Source organism: Coregonus lavaretus (assembly GCF_964263955.1).
Source record: "Coregonus lavaretus genome assembly, chromosome: 5".
NCBI classification, from domain to species: Eukaryota; Metazoa; Chordata; class Actinopteri; order Salmoniformes; family Salmonidae; genus Coregonus; species Coregonus lavaretus.
The window spans coordinates 17729692-17755539 of NC_139992.1; the positions used below are offsets into that span (position 1 = coordinate 17729692).

General features: G+C 42.2%; 1 protein-coding gene across 1 annotated transcript in view; it reads right to left on the reverse strand.

Annotated features, from left to right (window-relative positions):
• LOC311129386 (SEC14 domain and spectrin repeat-containing protein 1) overlaps window positions 1–25848 on the reverse strand; it is a gene marked incomplete at its 3' end in the record, with an annotated part of 51987 nt that overhangs the window by 12312 nt on the left and 13827 nt on the right. Inside the window, exons 5-10 of the mRNA XM_084161670.1 lie at window positions 18068–18181; window positions 7432–7545; window positions 6942–7036; window positions 6743–6798; window positions 2786–2889; window positions 2466–2576 (exon numbers count right to left, since the gene is read on the reverse strand). Of these exons, the coding sequence (XP_084017796.1) occupies window positions 2466–2576; window positions 2786–2889; window positions 6743–6798; window positions 6942–7036; window positions 7432–7545; window positions 18068–18181 (594 nt within the window). The remainder of the gene's footprint in view (window positions 1–2465; window positions 2577–2785; window positions 2890–6742; window positions 6799–6941; window positions 7037–7431; window positions 7546–18067; window positions 18182–25848) is intronic.

Genomic DNA, 25848 nt, shown 5'->3' on the forward strand with positions numbered 1-25848 from the left:
CACACAGCCTACATCGCTGTCATGTCATAATCAACTAGAATTCCCCGAGCCGACTAGGTGAAAAATCTGTCGATGTGCCCTTGAGCAAGGCACTTAACCCTAATTGCTCCTGTAAGTCGCTCTGGATAAGAGCGTCTGCTAAATGACTAATTATTATTATTATTATTACTAACGCGTTAGTAAACCCGCTAAAATCATGCAATACAGTGTACAGTCAGAAAGCAGTTTAGTAGTTACACTGGCGGGCCCTGGAGGGCAATAAATTAATAAAAACCTAAAGCTTACCTTGACTTGGAAGAGTTCCAGTGTTGGATAGCCATAGCCAGCTAGCATCTCTCTCTGTTTGAGCCGAGTGTTTGAGTAGGCTAAACTAGCTAGCTGCAATTGCTAGCTAAGTGAAAGTGAAAAAAAATACAACCAAAATATAGCTCTTTCTCTTGCTTCTTCTTAATTTTTGAATAAATGAATTTGTTCAAAAACTGTTCAACTATTGTCTTTCTCTCTCTTTGAGTCAACTACTCACCATATTTTATGAAGTGCTAGCTAGCTCTAGCTTATGATTTCAGTACCAGATTCATTCTCTGATCCTTTGATTGGGTGGACAACGTGTCAGTTCATGCTGCAAGAGCTCTAAGAGGTTGGAGGATGTCCTCCGGAAGCTGTCATAATTACTGTGTAAGTCTATGGAAGGGGGTGAGAACCATGAGCCTCCAATGTTTTGTATTGAAGTCAATGTACCCAGAGGAGGACAGAAGCTAGCTGTCCTCTGGCTACACCATGGTGCTACCCTACATAGTGCTGCTGAGTCTACCTTCATTACAAAACAGTGTGTTTTAATACATTATTTAGTGACCTGAATATATTTAGTATAGTTTTATCTAAAAAGGATAACGTTTTATATGTTTCACTATTTTTATTTTTATGAAATTCACCGAGGATGGTCCTCCTCTTCTTCCTCTGAGGAGCCTCCACTGTTGGCTATAAGAAGTAAATGGGAAAATAATTGACCCATGAAAAAAATATAAAATAGCTCCCCACTACCATGACATCTATATATTTAATGTATTAATTGAATGGTGACCACAGCCCTTACAAAAATACATTGAAATTGTGTTTTGTTTCACCCTGCTCCAGGTATTCAATGTATTCCATTTCAAATTTGGCTCCCAGTGTGGCTTTACTTCCGGGCTATTATGACGCATCTAGCAGTTCCTTCTCTGTATGTTCCTAGACTACTGTCTACTGAACAACATCTTTATCACCATAGCAACAGACAGCTCATTCCCTTAGAATCTAGAATCTGTAAAATCTAAAATAGAATCCGTCCATTCCATGGAACACATCTCATCATCTGTTCACTTCCTCATTGGTAGTTTTATCATCCAATATCGACTGCTTTGCACTGTAAAACATTCAAAATGGTTCTCAACCTGGGGTACTTGTAGCCCTGAGGGTACCAGGCCTATCCACAGGGGGTAGCCTACATTGGGAAGACTCATAAGAACATAGGCCTAATGGTCAGTTGCAAATGAGAGGGTACTTCTGGCAGAGCAATATGTGATTAGGGGTTCAGTGACCAAAATAGGTTAAGAACCACTGTTTTAGACGCTAAAGTAGAGTTCAATCTATTGGCCAATGGGAGAAAAGGCGTTTTCTCTTCATGGTTACAGACAGGAAATTAGGTAGTGCCAAGGAGGAAGTGTGCTGGGATGAAGGCCATGTGTGCTGAGGATGTGTGTGTGTGTGTGTGTGTGTGTGTGTGTAGCCGTGTGTGTGTAGCCGTGTGTGTGTGTGTGTTTGTAGCCATGTGTGCTGACTGATGAGTAACCCTGCCAGAGACTCGAAGTAAACAGTCTGTCGGAAGTTAGCTTTTCCATCCAGTGGTATGTAACGCTGACTTTGGAACGAGAAGGCCTAACCGAAAAGGTTTTGATATGAGTCGGTTACAGGGACAGTCAGACAATTTATCACCAGGGTCTGGCTTTAAATAAACTGAAGAAGGTGAGAAATTGAAATTGAAAAATAAGTTCCACTGAAGCATCACATTCCCTAGTCCCTGAGCATTACAACCACTGGGCCTTTCTCTGGATGTCTGTTGAACTGATCCTCATGAAATCCTGTGGGTGTGTGTAGCTTGTAAACCTCTCTGAAACAAAGTGCAAAAGACAATGGAAAAAAGAGCAGCTCTCTCTCAGTCTGGTCACTAGGCTGCTGTTGTTGATGGCATTGGGCCAAAGTCAAGGCAGTGCGATGTCTGAAATATCCGTTTGTTTGAATCCTGGCCTCAGTCTTTCACTTTGCTGGTGTTTTGGATCCATTAGGGCAGTGAGTGTAGGTTTGTCAGTGGGCTGGTATTGACGATGTCATAGTGTTTGTGTGCAGTTTGTGAGCTGTGTGTGTGTGTGTGCATGTCTGTGTGTGCCTATGTGTGTGTGTGATATCATAGGGCAGTGTGTGTGCAGTACCTGCATGACCTTGGTCTGTATATCCTCCAGCTGGGATCGTTTGCTGCGTTGGCGACACACCTCCTGGTACTTGGTGTACTGTTCCCTGAGGGAGTCCAGCAGCTTCATGACCTGAAATAATATAACATTTATTTTGTTATCTTGTATATATTGTATATAGTCTTTGTATATATTGTATTTGTATGTTATGTGTGAATTTTGCTGTTATATGTTTACTATATATTTTGTACATCTTATCTGACTTTTTACATCTTATCTGTCCCCCATGGATGACTATTTTACACCTCTGGGAAATATAAAGTTATTCTATTCTATTGTACCTGTGGCTGGGCCAGTAGCTCATCATCCATGGGGGACCAGGCCACACCACCTCCCTCTGCCCCATTAAACCTCCGCTGCTGCAGCTCCGACAGCAACTCATGGCCTGGAGGGGAGAGAGGCGATGCGGATGATCAGAGGGGGAATAGTAGTGACAGGAGGGGAGAGATAATGAATGAGAGAGAGAGAGCGGGAGGAAGTAGAGGGGGGGGGGGGGGGGGGTCGTGGCCAATGGCAAAACAAGTTAGAGGCCCTCCTCTTGGCCACAGAGACAATATGTTGCTGCAATTCTACACATTTTGCCATGGGGCAGAGAGAACATTTTAATGTTTTAAAGCTAGTTTCCTTCAATTCTACATATTTTGTCATGGGTCTGAGAGAAAAAAAATTAAGTTTCAAAGTGAATTTCCTGCAATTCTACACATTTTGCCATGGCTTATGCCTTGTTCTTATGCTATCCAAGTGACTCAAACATTATCACAAAATCAATCGGGGCCCCATGACATGACATTTTTAGAATTTTAGACTCAAAGATGATCTTATTAAAAAATATATACAGTGGGGAGAACAAGTATTTGATACACTGCCGATTTTGCAGGTTTTCCTACTTACAAAGCATGTAGAGGTCTGTAATTTTTATCATAGGTACACTTCAACTGTGAGAGACGGAATCTAAAACAAAAATCCAGAAAATCACATTGTATTATTTTTCAGTAATTAATTTGCATTTTATTGCATGACATAAGTATTTGATCACCTACCAACCATTAAGAATTCCGGCTCTCACAGACCTGTTAGTTTTTCTTTAAGAAGCCCTCCTGTTCTCCACTCATTACCTGTATTAACTGCACCTGTTTGAACTCGTTACCTGTTAAAAGACACTTGTCCACACACTCAATCAAACAGACTCCAACCTCTCCACAATGGCCAAGACCAGAGAGCTGTGTAAGGACATCAGGGATAAAATTGTAGACCTGCACAAGGCTGGGATGGGCTACAGGACAATAGGCAAGCAGCTTGGTGAGAAGGGAACAACTGTTGGCGCAATTATTAGAAAATGGAAGAAGTTCAAGATGACGGTCAATTACCCTCGGTCTGGGGCTCCATGCAAGATCTCACCTCGTGGAGCATCAATGATCATGAGGAAGGTGAGGGATCAGCCCAGAACTACACGGCAGGACCTGGTCAATGACCTGAAGAGAGCTGGGACCACAGTCTCAAAGAAAACCATTAGTAACACACTACGCCGTCATGGATTAAAATCCTGCAGCGCACGCAAGGTCCCCCTGCTCAAGCCAGCGCATGTCCAGGCCCGTCTGAAGTTTGCCAATGACCATCTGGATGATCCAGAGGAGGAATGGGAGAAGGTCATGTGGTCTGATGAGACAAAAATAGAGCTTTTTGGTCTAAACTCCACTCGCCGTGTTTGGAGGAAGAAGGATGAGTACAACCCCAAGAACACCATCCCAACCGTGAAGCATGGAGGTGGAAACATCATTCTTTGGGGATGCTTTTCTGCAAAGTGGACAGGACGACTGCACCGTATTGAGGGGAGGATGGATGGGGCCATGTATCGTGAGATCTTGGCCAACAACCTCCTTCCCTCAGTAAGAGCATTGAAGATGGGTCGTGGCTGGGTCTTCCAGCATGACAATGACCCGAAACACACAGCCAGGGCAACTAAGGAGTGGCTCCGTAAGAAGCATCTCAAGGTCCTGGAGTGGCCTAGCCAGTCTCCAGACCTGAACCCAATAGAAAATCTTTGGAGGGAGCTGAAAGTCCGTATTGCCCAGCGACAGCCCCGAAACCTGAAGGATCTGGAGAAGGTCTGTATGGAGGAGTGGGCCAAAATCCCTGCTGCAGTGTGTGCAAACCTGGTCAAGACCTACAGGAAACGTATGATCTCTGTAATTGCAAACAAAGGTTTCTGTACCAAATATTAAGTTCTGCTTTTCTGATGTATCAAATACTTATGTCATGCAATAAAATGCAAACTAATTACTTAAAAATCATACAATGTGATTTTCTGGATTTTTGTTTTAGATTCCGTCTCTCACAGTTGAAGTGTACCTATGATAAAAATGACAGACCTCTACATGCTTTGTAAGTAGGAAAACCTGCAAAATCGGCAGTGTATCAAATACTTGTTCTCCCCACTGTAGCTCCATTATCTTTTCTACATACTTTGTATCTGGTTTTAGTCGTTTAAGTTTACTATCCCAATGTATTTTTTCCAATCTTTATTTTATTTTATTAATTTGTATTTTTTTGTGGCGCTGCGAAATGCATATATGGGAAACATTGGAGAGAGACAGAGAGATAGGAGGGTGTACCATGTTGACGATAAGCAGCAAATTCCTATTTGTCATCCATTATGTTACAAAAGATATCAGATGTGCATTGAGGAGTACTTCAGGGGGAAAGATCGCTATTAATTTATTCATAATACCAACATCAACAACATCCCAACCTCTTTAAACACAAACAGTGAAATATTACACCGGAAAGCCTTCCAAGTCCATTCCTTGACAACAGCACACAACAAATAGGACAGAGAATTCTTCTCATATCATATACATGCTCTTATTCCATCTCATGCTGCATCCCCTAGCCTCCCTGTTGTGGCTGTAACAACACAACTACACAACAACACAAACAACACTGGCACGGCAGCCCAAGCCCTCTCTGTATTCATTATGCATGGCATTCCCTCAGAGATAGAGAGAGAGAAAGAGAGAGAGAGAGAGAGAGAGAGAGAGAGAGAGAGACAGAGACAGAGACAGAGAGAGAGAGAGAGAGAGAGAGAGAGAGAGAGAGAGAGAGAGAGAGAGAGAGAGAGAGAGAGAGAGAAAGAGAGAGAGAGAGAGAGAGAGAGAGAGACAGAGACAGAGACAGAGACAGAGAGAGAGAGAGAGAGAGAGAGAGAGAGAGAGAGACAGAGAGAGAGAGAGAGAGAGAGAGAGAGAGAGAGAGAGAGAGAGAGAGAGAGAAAGACAGAGACAGAAAGAGAAAGAGAAAGCGAGAGAGAAAGACTGTGCACGCTTGGCATTTGCTCAGAGAGAGAGAGAGAGAAAGAGAACATCAGGGGTTGTGTAGCCGTCAGACAGAGAAAGCGTCCCAAATTGCACCCTATTCTCTATATCATGCACAACTTTTGACAAGGGCCCGTAGGCTTCTGGTCAAAAGTAGTGCACAATGTAGGGAATAGGGTGCCAGTTAGGACTTAACCAGAGTGAGTTCTTCTGTGGGAAGCACAGTACCAGAGACGCGTTGAGCTGACCGTCCATTCCACAACCCCCAGACAAAGCTCCTTTTATTGGGCCAGCTCTGCTATGTGCTGGCCTTCCAGGGCTTTTATTGGGCCAGCTCTGCTATGTGCTGGCCTTCCAGGGCTTTTATTGGGCCAGCTCTGCTATGTGCTGGCCTTCCAGGGCTGTGTCCAATATGGCACCTTACTCCCTTTATAGTGCACCTATGGGCCCTGGTCAAAAGTAGTGCACTATAAAGGGAATAAGGTGCCATTTGAGACGTACCCCAGCTCTGCTCTGGCCTCCCGCTCTCTACCAGAGCTGTCTGTGTAAATACTTTCATTGTAGTAAAACTGTTCAAGTAACGCACTACTCGCCACTAGGCCTGCAAATAAAACGACTGGGTCTATGTCCCAAATTCCACCGTATATCGAAGGACTTTTCAACAGGGCCCATAGGGAATAGAGTACCATTTGGGACGTAGCCTAGGAGTCAGTTTACTGAAGGGTTTAGCCGAGTGGAAAAAGTGTTCTCTGCTGGCGGCGTGCACTGCTAACCATGGTGGTTAACATTCTAGCTTCAAATCATCCCTGCATCCCGTCCCATTAAACTTAACAGAGCCCAAACTGGTTTAGAACCACACAGCACTACTTGCTTGGCTACTGGTATTCAGAAGTTTGCATAAAGATTTTACAAAAGTAGAATAATTACCAGTTTGTAGAACTGTTTCAGGATCCAAAGATGGTAGGAAGTTACAATCTGGTGGCCTGGGAGAAAGATAAGTAAGCAATGTCTTTACTGGCCTAAATAAACATGTCATAAACAATATAATGTGTTGCAATTCCAATGCCACAAACAATTCCACAATAATTTGCCTCAATCATTGGGCAACATGTTGGGAAATAAATACCTTTCTTTGTCTAACTGGCTGCTTTTCTCACTGTCATTGATGACCACCAGCTCATCTAGAAGGGATGTGGACTCCTTGGTAAACTTTTCAAAGACCTGAGAAGGAAAACACATTTGTAAATTGTGTGTCATTCAAAACATAATACAAATATGGACACAGGCAGAGATGAACTCAACTTGAACTTGCCTTCCTGAAACTATGAGGCTGATTTTGACATACAAGATATAATATACTTTATTGCCACACAACCAATTTGGTGGTATTTGTTTGCATTTGTTTGTATTGTCATGGTGTTAATGTAAACATTGGTAATATGTACATTAACTTTATAAGCAAGTAATATGTCAAATCAAAAACGTCTTTGATCTAATCGAAAGCCATTATATCATTTTAGTAGTCTCAGGTTGCAAATCACTTCCAAATAAAATGTGGTGCTTTAAACAGTAATTGTACACAGTCACAGTGGGGATGTATTGCAATGGCGGCTTACCAGTCTTTTGTTCACCCAGTCTATGTGATCGTACACCAGACTTCCCCCAAACTCATCAGTAAGCTGACAGGGCTCGATGTAGCGTGTGAGCTTATTGGCAGATACCAGAATAACCTGGAACAGAGGAGTGGGAGAAAGTATTATATTGTAACTCTATGGAGTCAGAGCTTATTAAATCCCCACTGGTACAAATACTTATTTCATCATGACTAATCCCCTCCAGTTGGAAATACTACCCAAGGTTAGGCATAATAAATGCAACATTTAGAAACAATTGATCAAGCAGGCAGGACAAGGCCTAATCACAGCTGGTGGTCTGTTGCAATTATGACCTCTCGTACTGGGTAAAGAAAGTCCCCACATGAATGTTAAGAATTCAGACTAACTCTAGATAAAGTCCCCTCTTCGACACATCAATGTCGAAGTTCAAGTCAGACTTTCTCTAGATAGGAATCTGGGAATGTGGAATAGGAATCTGGGAGAGGCCTATGCAGACATGTCTCTCTCTAAACAAAGCCTGTTAGCCTCCACAGCTGTTCCTCCTATCTCTCTCTGACTCATCTTTCCTCCTGCCATATAGGCTTGTTACAGGCCTGTTGGTTCTGGTTCACGCTCTCTCTCTCTCTCTCTCTCTCTCTCTCTCTCTCACACACACACAGACACACACGCTACAGGCCTGTTCAGATGTATCATGTGGATAAGAGGTAACAGTTGTCCATACAGATGAGAGGAACACCGGACCTGGGTTCAAATACTATTGCAAATATTTCAAATACTTTGAGCATTTGCTTTAGCCTGCCTGGAGTGACAGAAGGCTGGAGTTTTCAGTTTTCAAACTATTATATTGGTTCCATTGCGCTAGCGTATTTTAAATGAATTCAAATAGTGTTTGAATCCAGGTGTGATGAGTACAGCTGAGTCAGTCTATCACCACCTGGGATAGACAGGACTAGGAAACATTTCGGACCTCTACACAAAAACACATCCCGGACACTTCCTGTCAGAGAGAAGGAAAATATTGTCATCAGGATCTCCAAATAACGTGACTTCTCGTCTACTCTTATGGGGTTGTAGCTTTTCCCCTGTAGAGATTTTGATATCTGCCTGATGTCATGTGTGGGTTTGTTGAGAAGTAACTGATCTATCTGGCAGCCATACCTGGTTGTTTGGAGTAAAAAGTGCAGGCACCAATGGAGTGTAAAGTGAAAAATAGATGTCTTGTCTTATTACTATGCTGTGATTCCTCACCAGTCTATGCTGTGATTCCTCACCAGTCTATGCTGTGAATATTACTCAGAGAATATCAGATATTACTCAACCTAACCTGTACACAGAGAAATCGCTCATACTCCCCTCACCAGAGAAGATTAAAGTGAGAGCTGCTGCAACGTCAACACATATACAACACGTATAAAGAGATAAGAGAGAGCTTAAGCCCAAATACAAGTGAACCCTCTGTATCCCAAATTCTCAGTAGTCTACGCTAATCTGGATGGTTTGTTTTTAATCAAAATAAAGCTTTACATAATGTCATACTCTACCTTTAAATATACCGCCGGTATGGTGAACCTGAACATAATACGTCCTAGCTCCAACCAACCGCATCACACGCTGCAGAGACATGACTGCAGAGACCTGACTGCAGAGACCTGACTGGTGTGTGTATGCGTGTATGTGTGCATCACAAGCTGAAAGCAGAAACCCTGACTGGAAGGCTGCCAACCCCTTGCACATATCCGCAAGGTTAGCCGTAGGATGCTAAACACATACTCCATCTAAAACAACACTACCATCAAACCTGAAGGACTATATAGTTAGAGGAATCAACCCTGAAGAACTACATAGTTAGAGGAATCAACCCTGAAGAACTACATAGTTAGAGGAATCAACCCTGAATAACTAATTTACATGGTTAGAGCCGTCACCCCTGAAGAACTACATAGTTAGAGGAATCAACCCTGAAGGACTACATAGTTAGAGGAATCACCCCTGAAGAACTACATAGTTAGAGGAATCAACCCTGAAGAACTACATAGTTAGAGGAATCAACCCTGAAGAACTACATAGTTAGAGGAATCAACCCTGAAGGACTACATAGTTAGAGGAATCAACCCTGAAGAACTACATAGTTAGAGGAATCACCCCTGAAGAACTACATAGTTAGAGGAATCAACCCTGAAGAACTACATAGTTAGAGGAATCAACCCTGAAGGACTACATAGTTAGAGGAATCAACCCTGAAGAACTACATAGTTAGAGGAATCAACCCTGAAGGACTACATAGTTAGAGGAATCAACCCTGAAGGACTAAATAGTTGTGGTCCTAACCTGTACCCCCGCACATTGACTCGGTACCGGTACCCCCTCTATATACATTTACATTTACGTCATTTAGCAGACGCTCTTATCCATATATAGCCTAAATATTGTTATTTTATTTTATTGTGTTACTTTTTATTTTACTTTTTACTTTAGTTTATTTAGTAAATATTTTCTTAACTCTATTTCTTGAACTGCATTGTTAGTTAAGGGCTTGTAAGTAAGCATTTCACAGAAAGGTCTATACCTGTTGTATTCAAAACAAGTAATTTTTCCAAAAATTGTTTACAGACAGATTATTTCACTTATCATTCACTGTATCACAATTCCAGTGGGTCAGAAGTTTATATACACTAAGTTGACTGTGCCTTTAAACATCTTGGAAAATTCCAGAAAATGATGTCATGGCTTTAGAAACTTCTGATAGGCTAATTGACATCATTTCAGTCAATTGGAGGTGTACCTGTGGATGTATTTCAAGGCCTACCTTCAAACTCAGTGCCTCTTTGCTTGACATCATGGGAAAATCAAGACCTCAGAAAAATAATTGTAGACCTCCACAAGTCTGGTTCATCCTTGGGAGCAATTTCCAAACGCCTGAAGGTACCACGTTCATCTGTATAAACAATAGTACGCAAGTATAAACACCATGGGACCACGCAGCCGTCATACCGCTCAGGAAGGAGACGCGTTCTGTCTCCTAGAGATGAACGTACTTTGGAGCGAAAAGTGCAAATCAATCCCAGAACAACAGCAAAGGACCTTGTGAAGATGCTGTAGGAAACAGGTACAAAAGTATCTATATCCACAGTAAAACGAGTCCTATATCGACATAACCTGAAAGGCCGTTCAGCAAGGAAGAAGCCACTGCTCCAAAACCGCCATAAAAAAGCCAGACTACGGTTTGCAACTGCACATGGGGCCAAAGACCGTACTTTTTGGAGAAATATCCTCTGGTCTGATGAAACAAAAATATAACTGTTTGGCCTTAATGACCATCGTTATGTTCGGAGGAAAAAGGGGGCTCCTTGCAAGCCGAAGAACACCATCCAACCGTGAAGGACGGGGGTGGCAGCATCATGCTGTGGGGGTGCTTTGCTGCAGGAGGGACTGGTGCACTTCACAAAATAGATGGCATCATGAGGAAGGAAAATAATGTGGATATATTGAAGCAACATCTCAAGACATCAGTAAGGAAGTTAAAGCTTGGTCGCAAATGGGTCTTCCAAATGGACAATGACCCCAAGCATACTTCCAAAGTTGTGGCAAAATGGCTTAAGGACAACAAAGTCAAGGTATTGGAGTGACCATCACAAAGCCCTGACCTCAATCCTATAGAAAATGTGTGGGCAGAACTGAAAAAGCGTGTGCGAGCAAGGAGGCCTACAAACCTGACTCAGTTACACCAGCTCTGTCAGGAGGAATGGGCCAAAATTCACCCAACTTATTTTGGGAAGCTTGTGGAAGGCTACCCAAAACGTTTGACCCAAGTTAAACAATTTAAAGGCAATGCTACCAAATACTAATTCAGTGTATGTAAACTTCTGACCCACTGGGAATGTGATGAAAGAAAGAAATCATTCTCTCTACTATTATTCTGACATTTCACATTCTTAAAATAAAGTGGTGATCCTAACTGACCTAAAACAGGGACATTTTACTAGGACATGAGTTTAAATGTATTTGGCTAAGGTGTAGGTAAACTTCCGACATCAACTGTACATCCACTGGGCACACACGGGTTGAGTCAACGTTGTTTCCACATCATTTCAATGAAATAACGTTGAACGAACGTGGAATAAACGTTGAATTGAAGTCTGTGCCCAGTGGCATATGACTAACAAGGCCAGGAAACACACACAGGTTTTCTGTTCGCAAGTACATTTATTTATATCGCGATTAGCTTCCAAATAAGAAGGAAAACAACATAGCCTGAGGGTTTTGGTGAATATTGTGATGGCAGATTGGGCAACACTTTAGCCAAACCACCGAAAGACAAACAAAAAGAAAAACATAAGTGAAAACAGACCCTTCCCTTCTCTTCCACAGCCCAGTATGTATCAACTACATCTGGATAGAGACATTTGTATATGAAACCACCTCTTTAATATGTGAGCTGATGTCACGATATGCATTCATAATTATTTACAATTTGATTTTTTTTATTTTTTTTAACGTACTGAACACACGACAAAACAACAAACGAAACGTGAAGTCCAAGGTAGACAAATAACATACCTCACACGGAACAAGATCCCACAACTAACAGGTGCCAAACGGCTGCCTAAGTATGGTCCCCAATCAGAGACAACGAGCTACAGCTGCCTCTGATTGGGAACCACCCTGGCCAACATAGATCTAAACGATCTAGAAACTAAACATAGAAAACACAACATCGAAACTACACACCCTGGCTCAACATTTAAGAGTCCCCAGAGCCAGGGCGTGACAGCTGAGTTTACACCCCAGGGCCCGTATTTGAAAAGCGTCTCAGAGCAGGAGTGTTGATCTAGGTCAGTTTTTCCTTTTAGATCAACACTCCTACTCTGAGACGCTTTTCCAATATGGGCCCTGGGGTGTAAGCTCAGCTCAGAATCCTAATCGAAGTGCTTTGAAACTGAAAGGTAGATCGAGGGGCATTTTGTGTGAGCTCACAATCCTAAAGGGTGTAGTTTTAAACTGAAAGGCAGATCAAGCAGAGCATTTTGTGCCAGGGTATAAAACTAGTGGCGTTATTGTTTAGCTGCGTCTCAGTGAGTCAGCTCTCTAGTCTCTACTATAAGTGTTGCTTTGTCTAACTGTGAGATCATTACATTAACACAATAATGTGTCCCCTCAAAATAGAATGGCCATGTTCGAGAACATCAAATCCATGATGTATTGTGGGTCAATTGTGACTGACTGATTTATAGTGCAAGGTGATTTGCAATGCAACGCATGTCAAACAAGCCAAATAGCTAGTCTTTTGAGTTTGAGGTGGCAGGCACTACGAGTGAGACTTCACTCTTTCTACAGGGTTTTCATGCCCTGTTACATTCCCATATACTCCGGTATTCATGCCAGATTGGTTCTGGGTAGTAGATGCCATACAGGTCACCCAACCACTTAGTTCAAAGTTCATAGATATTTCATTCTCAACAGTAAAGTTCGATGAATACAAGCACCGGATCCACCCTGTCTAAACTAAAGTACACTACCGTTCAAAAGTTTGGGGTCACTTAGAAATGTCCTTGTTTTCAAAAGAAAAGCAATTTTTTGGTCCATTAAAATAACATCAAATTGATCAGAAATACAGTGGAGACATTGTTAATGTTATAAATGGCTATTGTTATGGAATATCTACATTGGCGTACAGAAGCCCATTATCAGCAACCATCAGTCCTGTGTTCCAATGGCACGTTGTATTTGCTAATCCAAGTTTATCATTTTAAAAGGCTAATTGATCATTAGAAAACCCTTTTGCAATTATGTTAGCACAGCTGAAAACTGTTGTGCTGATTAAAGAAGCAATAAAACTGGCCTTATTGAGACTAGTTGAGTATCTGGAGCATCAGCAATTGTGGGTTCAATTACAGGATCAAAATGGCCAGAAACAAATAACTTTCTTCTGAAACTCGTCAGTCTATTCTTGTTCTGAGAAATGAAGGCTATTCCATGCGAGAAATTGCCAAGAAACTGAAGATCTCGTACAACGCTGTGTACTACTCCCTTCACAGAACAGCGCAAACTGGCTCTAACCAGAATAGAACGAGGAGTGGGAGGCCCCGGTGCACAACTGAGCAAGAGGACAAATACATTAGAGTGTCTAGTTTGAGAAACAGACGCCTCACAGGTCCTCAACTGGCAGCTTCATTAAATAGTACCAGCAAAACACCAGTCTCAACGTCAACAGTGAAGAGGCGACTCCGGGATGCTGACCCTCTAGGCAGAGTTGCAAAGAAAAAGCCATATCTCAGACTGGCCAATAAAAAGAAAAGATTAAGATGGGCAAAAGAACACAGACACTGGACAGAGGAAGATTGGAAAAAAGTGTTATGGACAGACGAATCGAAGTTTGTGGTGTTCGGATCACAAAGAAGAACATTTGTGAGACGCAGACCAAATGAAAAGATGCTGGAGGAGTGCTTGATGCCATCTGTCAAGCATGGTGGAGGCAATGTGATGGTCTAGGGGTGCTTTGGTGGTGGTAAAGTGGGAGATTTGTACAGGGTAAAAGGGATCTTGAAGAAGGAAGGCTATCACTCCATTTTGCAACGCCATGCCATACCCTGTGGATGGCGCTTGATTGGAGCCAATTTCCTCCTACAACAGGACAATGACCCAAAGCACAGCTCCAAACTATGCAATAACTATTTAGGAAGGAACAGTCAGCTGGTATTCTGTCTATAATGGAGTGGCGAGCACAGTCACCGGATCTCAACCCTATTGAGCTGTTGTGGGAACAGCTTGACCATATTTGTACGTAAGAAGTGCCCATCAAGCCAATCCAACTTGTGGGAGGTGCTTCAGGAAGCATGGGGTGAAATCTCTTCTGATTACCTCAACATATTGACAACTAGAATGCCAAAGGTCTGCAAGGCTGTAATTGCTGCAAATGGAGGGTTCTTTGACGAAAGAAAAGTTTGAAGGACACAATTATTATTTCAATTAAAAATCATTATTTCTAACCTTGTCAATGACTACATTTCCTATGCATTTTGCTATATTTCCTATTCAAACTAATTTATTTTATGTTTTCATGGAAAACAAGGACATTTCTAAGTGACCCCAAACTTTTGAACGGTAGTGTAGGTCAACTTTAATTTTCAAGTATCCCCACCCCCCCAATTCCCTTTCATTTCCAATCCCAATAAATTGACCACCTCAGCCATCCAACAGAGCCATCTGGTCTAGCAGGGGAGTTATAATGAGGAAGAGCTAGAAGGGACTGCTGGTCCAGATCAACACAGAACTGTTATAGTGAGGAAGTGCTAGAAGGGACTGCTGGTCCAGATCAACACAGAACTGTTATAGTGAGGAAGTGCTAGAAGGGACTGCTGGTCCAGATCAACACATAACTGTTATAGTGAGGAAGAGCTAGAAGGGACTGCTGGTCCAGATCAACACATAACTGTTATAGTGAGGAAGTGCTAGAAGGGACTGCTGGTCCAGATCAACACAGAACTGTTATAGTGAGGAAGAGCTAGAAGGGACTGCTGGTCCAGATCAACACAGAACTGTTGGAGCAAAAACAACAAGAAAGACCTCTACTGAGCAGTCTCTGGATTAGTGTCAGTTCCAGGACACTTTCCACACACACACTTACGTATATAAACACTCACAAAGACTAAGGCATGCACGCACACACGGTCACACATACGATCACACACGGTCACACACACAGTCACACACACGGTAACACACACACACACACACACTGGGCTGACAATGCTGAAGACAGTAATGTTATACTGCAGCCTGCATCTGCTCTGGATATACATTACTGTTGCCAAGCAACATGATGACAGTATTAGTCAACGCTGAAGGAGACCAAGCTGCAGACAGAAGGTCAGACTAACTACTACTACCACGTATTCCTCCTTCATACTTCCATTACTATCAGACAAACTAGTATGTACTATCAGACAAACTAGCATACGCCATCATTTCATTACCATCACTCTGTTGTGAGGGGGCTTCTAGCACTAAAATATAAACAGGGAATACTAGCTACATCTCTCCTCTCTTCTATCTCAGAGAACAAAGATAGAAACTTGAGGAGTGTGTGTCCCACCCCTCTATTAACATAAATCCTTCAGGATGTATAGGAAGAGATGACAGAAGCCATATGGGAGGTTGAAATGGAGCACGATGCATGAATATTTAATAAGTAATATTAATCTAGCTCTGAGACAATGGTGACTTACTGCCATAAAGTTATACCTACTAAATCACCACACAGTGCACTTAAAAAAGTATAATGCTGCCATGCTGTCTACCACAACAGACCTTGGTCATCTACCTATCAGACGCAACTGACGAGAGCTTCATTTGCATAGTGGTCTATAACGTATTGTCAGCAATTCCTCTGGGGGTACAGTGCCTTGCAAAAGTATTCATCCCCCTTGCCGTTTTTCCTATTTTGTTGCATTACAAGCTGTAATTTAAATGAATTTTTATTTTTATTTCATGTAATGGACAAACACAAAATAGTTCAAAATGGTGAAGTTAAATGAAAAAAATAACTTGTTTCAAAAAATTCAAAAAAATAAATAACGGAAAAGGGGTGCGTGCATATGTATTCACCACCTTTGCTATGAAGCCCCTAAATAAGATCTGGTGCAACCAATTACCTTCAGAAGTCACATAATTAGTTAAATAAAGTCCACCTGTGTGCAATCTAAGTGTCACATGATCTGTCACATGACCTCAGTATATACACTACCGTTCAAAAGTTTGGGGTCACTTAATTGCTTTTTTTTCCGAAAACAAGGACATTTAAGTGACCCCAAACTTTTGAACGGTAGTGTATACACCTGTTCTGAAAGGCCCCAGAGTCTGCAACACCACTAAGCAAGGGGCACCACCAAGCAAGTGGCACCATGAAGACCAAGGAGCTCTCCAAACAGGTCAGGGACAAATTTGTGGAGACGTACAGATCAGGGTTTGGGTTATAAAAAAATATCAGAAACTTTGAACATCCCACGGAGCACCATTCAATCCATTATAAAAAAATTTGAACTAATATGGCACCACAACAAACCTGCCAAGAGAGGGCCGCCCACCAAAGCTCACGGACCAGGCAAGGAGGGCATTAATCAGAGAGGCAACAAAGAGACCAAAGATAACCCTGAAGGAGCTGCAAAGCTCCACAGCAGAGATTGGAGTATCTGTCCATAGGTCCACTTTAAGCTGTACACTCCACAGAGTGGGCAGAAAAAAGCCATTGCTTAAATAAAAAAATAAGCAAATACGTTTGGTGTTCGCCAAAAGGCATGTGGGAGACTCCCCAAACATATGGAAGAAGGTACTCTGGTGAGATGAGACTAAAATTGAGCTTTTTGGTCATCAAGGAAAACGCTATGTCTGGCGCAAACCCAACACCTCTCAACAACCCGAGAACACCATCCCCAGCATTGTGGTGGCAGCATCATGCTGTGGGGATGTTTTTCATCGGCAGGGACTGGGAAACTTGTCAGAATTGAAGGAATGATGGATGGCGCTAAATACAGGGAAATTCTTGAGGGAAACTTGTTTCAGTCTTCCAGAGATTTGAGACTTGGACGGAGGTTCACCTTCCAGCAGGAAAATGACCCTAAGCATACTGCTAAAGCATACTGCTAAAGCAACACTGGAGTGGTTTAAGGGGAAACATTTAAATGTCTTGGAATGGCCTAGTCAAAGACCAGACCTCAATCCAATTGAGAATCTGTGGTCTGACTTAAAGATTGCTGTACACCAGCGGGACCCATCCAACTTGAAGGAGCTGGAGCAGTTTTGCCTTGAAGAACGGGTAAAAATCCCAGTGGCTAGATGTGCCAAGCTTATAGAGACATACCCCAAGAGACTTCCAGCTGTAATTGCTGCAAAAGGTGGCTCTACAAAGTATTGACTTTGGGGGGGGTGAATAGTTATGCACGCTCAAGTTTTCTGTTTTTTTGGTCTTATTTCTTGTTTGTTTCACAATAAAAAAATATTTTGCATCTTCAAAGTGGTAGGCATGTTGTGTAAATCAAATGATTCAAAACCCCCATAAAATCAATTTTAATTCCAGGTTGTAAGGCAACAAAATAGGAAAAATGCCAAGGGGGGTGAATACTTTCGCAAGCCACCGTATGTTGGTAATTGATAGGCTAAATTTGAGGGCTGTTGTGGAGCAGGAAAGCACAAAAAAATCACTAGAAAATCACTAGCCATTGCAATAACAACAAATCACATGAGTTGGCTATATAGCACAAACAGATCTTGGCCCAAGATAAAAAACACCATTGCTGAAGGGGTTCATGAGGCCAAATATAATACTGACTGAAGCAAAATAAAAAGCATAATCTCTCTACCTCTATCAATTTGTATGCCGCCCAACCACCAACATTAAAATCATTGGTTTGTGAAGGAAAGTCAATTGAATTCTGGTCATAATCTGTCCCTCTGGGAGGTGAAGGCGGATAGGATTCTGCTGCTCAGAGATGCAACATTATTAGGAGAGAGAGAGAGAGATCGAGAGAGAGAGAGTGAGGGGGAAGAAATAGAGGGAGAGATGTGGAGAGATAGAGAGAGGAGCGAGAGAGAGGGGGTAGTGAGAGAGAAGGAGAGAGAGAGATAAAGACAAGACACTCACCTCAAAGCCTAGTCTGTCCTTCTCCTTCCAGAAGCAGAAATGAGTGACCTTCTTGTCCCAGAATTCATCAGGCTTCACCACACACACCAGGGACACCTCTGCTGGAATCACATTCTACAGAAAATGGGATGATATCAAAAGAAAATAGTATTTCTTTAGCAAAATGGTATAGGCTTTGGGTGGTTTATTAGACACAGAAATAAACAGAAAGTGTTGTCCCAAAACACTTTTAGGTATGATTCTATTTGAAAGTCTGCTTACAAACATCTTGGAAACCATCAGTAACTGTATGTTAACATAACATAAAACTACTTTTGTTAATTTATCTAGTACACTCTTAGAAAATAACGTGCTATCTAGAACCTAAAACGGTTCTTCGGCTGTCCCCATAGGAGAACCCTTTGAAGAACCCTTTTTGGTTGCAGGTAGAACCATTTTGGGTTCCATATAAAACCCTTTCCACAGAGGGTTCTACATGGAACCCAAAATAGTTATTTCTATCTGGAACCAAAAAGGGTTCTCCTATGGGGACAGCCAAAGAACCCTTTGGAACCCTTTTTTCTAAGAGTGTAAAAAATATACAGTGGGGAGCACAAGTATTTGATACACTGCCGATTTTGCAGGTTTTCCTACTTACAAAGCATGTAGAGGTCTGTAATTTTTATCATAGGTACACTTCAACTGTGAGAGACGGAATCTAAAACAATGCACTGATATCACATCTGATATCTTTTGTAACTTAATGGATGACAAATAGGAATTTGCTGCTTGTCGTCAACATGGTACACCCTCCTATCTCTCGTTCTCATATACAGTGGGGAAAAAAAGTATTTAGTCAGCCACCAATTGTGCAAGTTCTCCCACTTAAAAAGATGAGAGAGGCCTGTCATTTTCATCATAGGTACACGTCAACTATGACAGACAAATTGAGGAAAAAAAATCCAGAAAATCCCATTGTAGGATTTTTAATGAATTTATTTGCAAATTATGGTGGAAAATAAGTATTTGGTCACCTACAAACAAGCAAGATTTCTGGCTCTCACAGACCTGTAACTTCTTCTTTAAGAGGCTCCTCTGTCCTCCACTCGTTACCTGTATTAATGGCACCTGTTTGAACTTGTTATCAGTATAAAAGACACCTGTCCACAACCTCAAACAGTCACACTCCAAACTCCACAATGGCCAAGACCAAAGAGCTGTCAAAGGACACCAAAAACAAAATTGTAGACCTGCACCAGGCTGGGCAGACTGAATCTGCAATAGGTAAGCAGCTTGGTTTGAAGAAATCAACTGTGGGAGCAATTATTAGGAAATGGAAGACATACAAGACCACTGATAATCTCCCTCGATCTGGGGCTCCACGCAAGATCTCACCCCGTGGGGTCAAAATGATCACAAGAACGGTGAGCAAAAATCCCAGAACCACACGGAGGGACCTAGTGAATGACCTGCAGAGAGCTGGGACCAAAGTAACAAAGCCTACCATCAGTAACACACTACGCCGCCAGGGACTCAAATCCTGCAGTGCAAGACGTGTCCCCCTGCTTAAGCCAGTACATGTCCAGGCCCGTCTGAAGTGCATTTGGATGATCCAGAAGAGGATTGGGAGAATGTCATATGGTCAGATGAAACCAAAATATAACTTTTTGGTAAAAACTCAACTCGTCATGTTTGGAGGACAAAGAATGCTGAGTTGCATCCAAAGAACACCATACCTACTGTGAAGCGTGGGGTTGGAAACATCATGCTTTGGGGCTGTTTTTCTGCAAAGGGACCAGGACGACTGATCCGTGTAAAGGAAAGAATGAATGGTGCCATGTATCGTGAGATTTTGAGTGAAACCCTCCTTCCATCAGCAAGGGCATTGAAGATGAAACGTGGCTGGGTCTTTCAGCATGACAATGATCCCAAACACACCGCCCGAAAAACGAAGGAGTGGCTTCGTAAGAAGCATTTCAAGGTCCTGGAGTGGCCTAGCCAGTCTCCAGATCTCAACACCATAGAAAATCTTTGGAGGGAGTTGAAAGTCTGTGTTGCCCAGCGACAGCCCCAAAACATCACTGCTCTAGAGGAGATCTGCATGGAGGAATGGGCCAAAATACCAGCAACAGTGTGTGAAAACCTTGTGAAGACTTACAGAAAACGTTTGACCTGTGTCATTGCCAACAAAGGGTATATAACAAAGTATTGAGAAACTTTTGTTATTGACCAAATACTTATTTTCCACCATCATATGCCAATAAATTCATAAAAAATCCTACAATGTGATTTTCTGGATTTTTTTTTCTCATTTTGTCTGTCATAGTTGACGTGTACCTATGATGAGAATTACAGGCCTCTCTCATCTTTTTAAGTGGGAGAACTTGCACAATTGGTGGCTGACTAAATACTTTTTTTCCCCACTGTATGCATTTCGCAGCGCCACCAAAAAAATATAAATTAATAAAATAAAATAAAGATTGGAAAAAAGACATTGGGATAGTAAACTTAAACGACTAAAACCAGATACAAAGTATGTAGAAAAGATAATGGAGCTACAGTGGGGAGAACAAGTATTTGATACACTGCCGATTTTGCAGGTTTTCCTACTTACAAAGCATGTAGAGGTCTGTAATTTTTATCATAGGTACACTTCAACTGTGAGAGACGGAATCTAAAACAAAAATCCAGAAAATCACATTGTATGATTTTTAAGTAATTAATTTACATTTTATTGCATGACATAAGTATTTGATACATCAACAAAGCAGAACTTAATATTTGGTACAGAAACCTTTGTTTGCAATTACAGAGATCATACGTTTCCTGTAGATCTTGACCAGGTTTGCACACACTGCAGCAGGGATTTTGGCCCACTCCTCCATGCAGACCTTCTCCAGATCCTTCAGGTTTCGGGGCTGTCGCTGGGCAATACGGACTTTAAGCTCCCTCCAAAGATGTTCTATTGGGTTCAGGTCTGGAGACTGGCTAGGCCACTCCAGGACCTTGAGATGCTTCTTACGGAGCCACTCCTTAGTTGCCCTGGCTGTGTGTTTCGGGTCGTTGTCATGTTGGAAGACCCAGCCACGACCCATCTTCAATGCTCTTACTGAGGGAAGGAGGTTGTTGGCCAAGATCTTGCGATACATGGCCCCATCCATCCTCCCCTCAATACGGTGCAGTCGTCCTGTCCCCTTTGCAGAAAAGCATCCCCAAAGAATGATGTTTCCACCTTCATGCTTCACGGTTGGGATGGTGTTCTTGGGGTTGTACTCATCCTTCTTCTTCCTCCAAACACGGCGAGTGGAGTTTAGACCAAAAAGCTCTATTTTTGTCTCATCAGACCACATGACCTTCTCCCATTCCTCCTCTGGATCATCCAGATGGTCATTGGCAAACTTCAGATGGGCCTGGACATGCGCTGGCTTGAGCAGGGGGACCTTGCGTGCGCTGCAGGATTTTAATCCATGATGGCGTAGTGTGTTACTAATGGTTTTCTTTGAGACTGTGGTCCCAGCTCTCTTCAGGTCATTGACCAGGTCCTGCCGTGTAGTTCTGGGCTGATCCCTCACCTTCCTCATGATCATTGATGCCCCACGAGGTGAGATCTTGCATGGAGCCCCAGACCGAGGGTGATTGACCGTCATCTTGAACTTCTTCCATTTTCTAATAATTGCGCCAACAGTTGTTGCCTTCTCACTAAGCTGCTTGCCTATTGTCCTGTAGCCCATCCCAGCCTTGTGTAGGTCTACAATTTTATCCCTGATGTCCTTACACAGCTCTCTGGTCTTGGCCATTGTGGAGAGGTTGGAGTCTGTTTGATTGAGTGTGTGGACAGGTGTCTTTTATACAGGTAACGAGTTCAAACAGGTGCAGTTAATACAGGTAATGAGTGGAGAACAGGAGGGCTTCTTAAAGAAAAACTAACAGGTCTGTGAGAGCCGGAATTCTTACTGGTTGGTAGGTGATCAAATACTTATGTCATGCAATAAAATGCAAATTAATTACTTAAAAATCATACAATGTGATTTTCTGTATTTTTGTTTTATAGATTCCGTCTCTCACAGTTGAAGTGTACCTATGATAAAAATTACAGACCTCTACATGCTTTGTAAGTAGGAAAACCTGCAAAATCGGCAGTGTATCAAATACTTGTTCTCCCCACTGTCTATAACCCTGTAGTGCGTCACAGTTTTTTCATTAAATCCTGCAGTGAATTTCCCCAGACAGTGGCAGGCAGATTGTACATTTCATACTGTCATCCTATCTATTCTGGTCCTGTTTCTACAGAGGTCTATAGATAGCAGGGGACTGGAGATTTCTGCCAAGAGCATTTTATACTGTATAGCCAATCTGCAGTGACAAAACCAGGCAGAATGCAGACTGAAGTAGACCTGGGTTCAAATAGTATTTGAAATCTTTCAAATATACTGAGCGTTTGCTCTCGCCTGCCTAGAGTGCCAGTTTTGGGACTCTTCTATTGGTTCATTAAGCCAAGGAAGCTCAACCAGGCACAGCTAAAGTATTTGAAATTATTTCAAATAGTATTTGAACCCAGGTCTGGGGCAGGCAGACTGCAGACTACAGCAGAGACAGACAGAGCTCAGCTTGTCTGTTGATGTAGGCCACACTGCAGAGTGGATGGTCAGAGCCTGGGTCCTGTTCATTAGGCATCAAATGGACAAAACTGACTGAAACAGGGAGGGACAACCTGGACTTGCTAATTTTTCGTTGTCAAATGTTTGGCTACAGTTTGCCCTAATGAGCCCAACCCAGAGCCTGGACTTCAGGGGAAAACGTTGTTTAAAGGTATAATTAGGCAGATGGAGAAATTACACAGCCCAGTCAGGAGATCGATTAGCCTACTCTTCTTGAAACCTAATCAGCTTAGATTCCCTTTTGTCTTAATTAGTTCTCACTTGATTGCTGGCGATGCATTTGATCTGAGATGTCTATTTATTTTATTATTTTAGTTTATTTGTCAGGGACCATGCACAATGCATATTGCACCAGATGTAACTACATAGCCCAATCACTGTAATGTTTTATGGCACAGACAGAATGCAACATCTGGGTTGGACCACCATTTTATTTCTCCTCCAAGGCTTTTTGTCATGTTCTGATTGGCAGAGAGCTGTTAATGTGGTGGAGGTAGGCCTAGATGGTTCCCCTGTGGGAACTTCATGTCCACATCTGTCTGCTTCTCACTCAGACATCTGCTCCTCTATTGTATACTGTGCTAATTAATCATTAACCTTTTACTGCAGTGGGCTAAATCAGGGTCACACAGAGTGTTCTTGGTAGTCTTAAACAAATCTACTTTGAAACAAAAGTATACACCTCACACACATGGTTATGGGCTTAAACAAAAGAAGACACCTGTACCATGTCAGATATAGAGTTGAAATGTATTAAATGTTGAGTTTGCATCCCAATATTACACTTTATATACATCACAGACTGCGTTTAAAAACATATATGTTTATGAATTATGAAATAATGAAAAATATTAATAACATTCCACCCATGGGGTCACTAGGTCATTTGACTGCAGGAAACGGCTACATCATTACAATCATGAATATTCACAGGGATAATTATAGTAATGGGTTTTAAAGTGTTAAATCTACTGAACATTGTTAAATAGGCCATTGGGAACAGAACAGAACACATCATCATGTTAAAGTATTTTGATATCCTCACTCTAGGGCTGGGCAATATATCAAATTAATTTTCATTAATGTTTTAGTGCGATATTCCAAATGCCTGTATCGCTAGTTTTTTTTGTAGCGTTTATGTCTTTTTGGCCTCGTCTCCTTCGCTCCTTCTGTGCTGTGTGCCCCTTCCCACTCACACACAGACACCAATCCCCTCCCTCTGCCACTCAGAACAACCACGACGAAAGATTAGAGCTCTGCTACCCGACCCGAGCCCCACATTATACGTTGGGTTGGGAAGGGTAGGGTCTATTTTTTCATCAATAACTAGGGTATGGGTAGTGCTCGGGTATCACTAAATTGATCACTAACATTTTGAAGCTGAACCATTTGCTCGTGCTCAATCATATCTAACTAAGATCATAACATGGCGTCAAAAGTGCTTCAACCTCGTCAAATATAAAACAGGAGCGATTATTTCACAGAAAATAATAACGTTCCTTGATTTTTCTCAGTTTAGAGTGGCAAAAAGTAGCTAACAGCTCACTGCTCTGTCATCTCTTGTCCTTCAGCAGAGCAGCCTAAACCGAGCCGTTGCTATGGATACTCAGACTTAGAGCGCCATTAGCTGCCTGCTCGGAGGGAGAACGTGACAGACAGACAGGAGCAGCTAATGGATTTACTAAAGGAGGAAGTTATCGTGTCATGCTTTACATTTGGCAGAAGCAATTGAGCCTGGGTAGGGTAGGGCCTGAATGTCGCGGGCATGGGTAGGGCTCAGGCTTAAAATTCATGCCAGTGCAAGGCTCTACTATAAGATCCCTTCTTCCTCTCTGACAATAAGCAGTTTTAACTCCCTATTTGCATTTTAGGTTTGGTCCAACAGAATCGGTCAAATGGACACCGGAACACATTTAGATATTATTTTACTGTTGATGGATTCTGTTAAAATGTAACATGTTTCAAGTTAAACTGTAGTTTGTTTGTATCCTGTTTAGTGAATGATTACTGTGAGTATTAATTGAGTTTAGGCCATGAAACTGTGTGTATGCTAATTTGGAAAGGTTGACCTAATCAGATAAGAGGAAATTTCCTAGGATCAGGGAGCAGGGTCAGGCCCAGGACAATGAAGATGGACGGGGTGTGATTCTGACATCTAGCTAACCAAAGAGAGGACCATGGACATTCCACAGGGGAGAGAAGGGAAACTCATTGGGTTCATAAATGTATAGCTGGGGAGGTGACACCTACAAGAGGGTGGTGACCAAAAGGAGGGAGGAGTATAAGATGTGTTGTGAACTTTCTAAATGTATGCACTCAGCTGACGGCATCCTTGGTAATAAACACTTGAAACTTCTCTTGCGATTTTGGTCTCAATTCCTTATTGCAAAGAGGTTTCAATAGCATTTTTATTTTTAACAATTGGCGTCACGAAAAGGATTCACCCTTGAGAGACAGACTTGGTGGGAAGGAGAATCGGTAGTGGAGGTGGCCGGTCTAAAATAAAAAAGGTAAGCTAGTTTCTTACCAATACCTCCTGTGCCCCATAAGGGCCATCTACCCTTTCTGTTTTATCCCTCAGTCATGTATTTTTTTTAGGTTGCTGAAAAAAGTATCTGTAGGAGAGTGAAGTTTCAATTTGTTTATGTGAAACCATTGTTGGCGGGAGGGGTACCCAGAAATAGAGTCTGGTCATCATAAGGGTGCAGACTATTGGTAGTAGTTTTGAAATTGGGGGAAGGACTGTGACTAGGACATATCCGAACTGTCTTGCACAGGTCTATAGAAGGTCTCCGGGTGGGGGCCTAGGTGCTCCGGTAAGGGCATTATGGTTGGGTTGTATCATCGTATGGTCTGGGGTGGGAATTCCCAATACAGAGGCTCACCATAATGTGCTGTTGTTCAGGGGGTCGTTCAACGCAGACGGGTCATATTAGGTGATCTATTCGGGTAGGGAGGCATCCCTATCAGAGAATAGATGTGCGGTTGTGCCGTGTTCCCCGCAAAGACAGGGTTCAGGGGATCCTGGAGTGGAGGCTTGTATTTAATATTAGGTTTTCATGGGTGAGAGCTGTATTTAATGCAAGTATCCACAAGTGAATATATATATATACATTTGTAGAAATAACTAGATAAATAATTGGA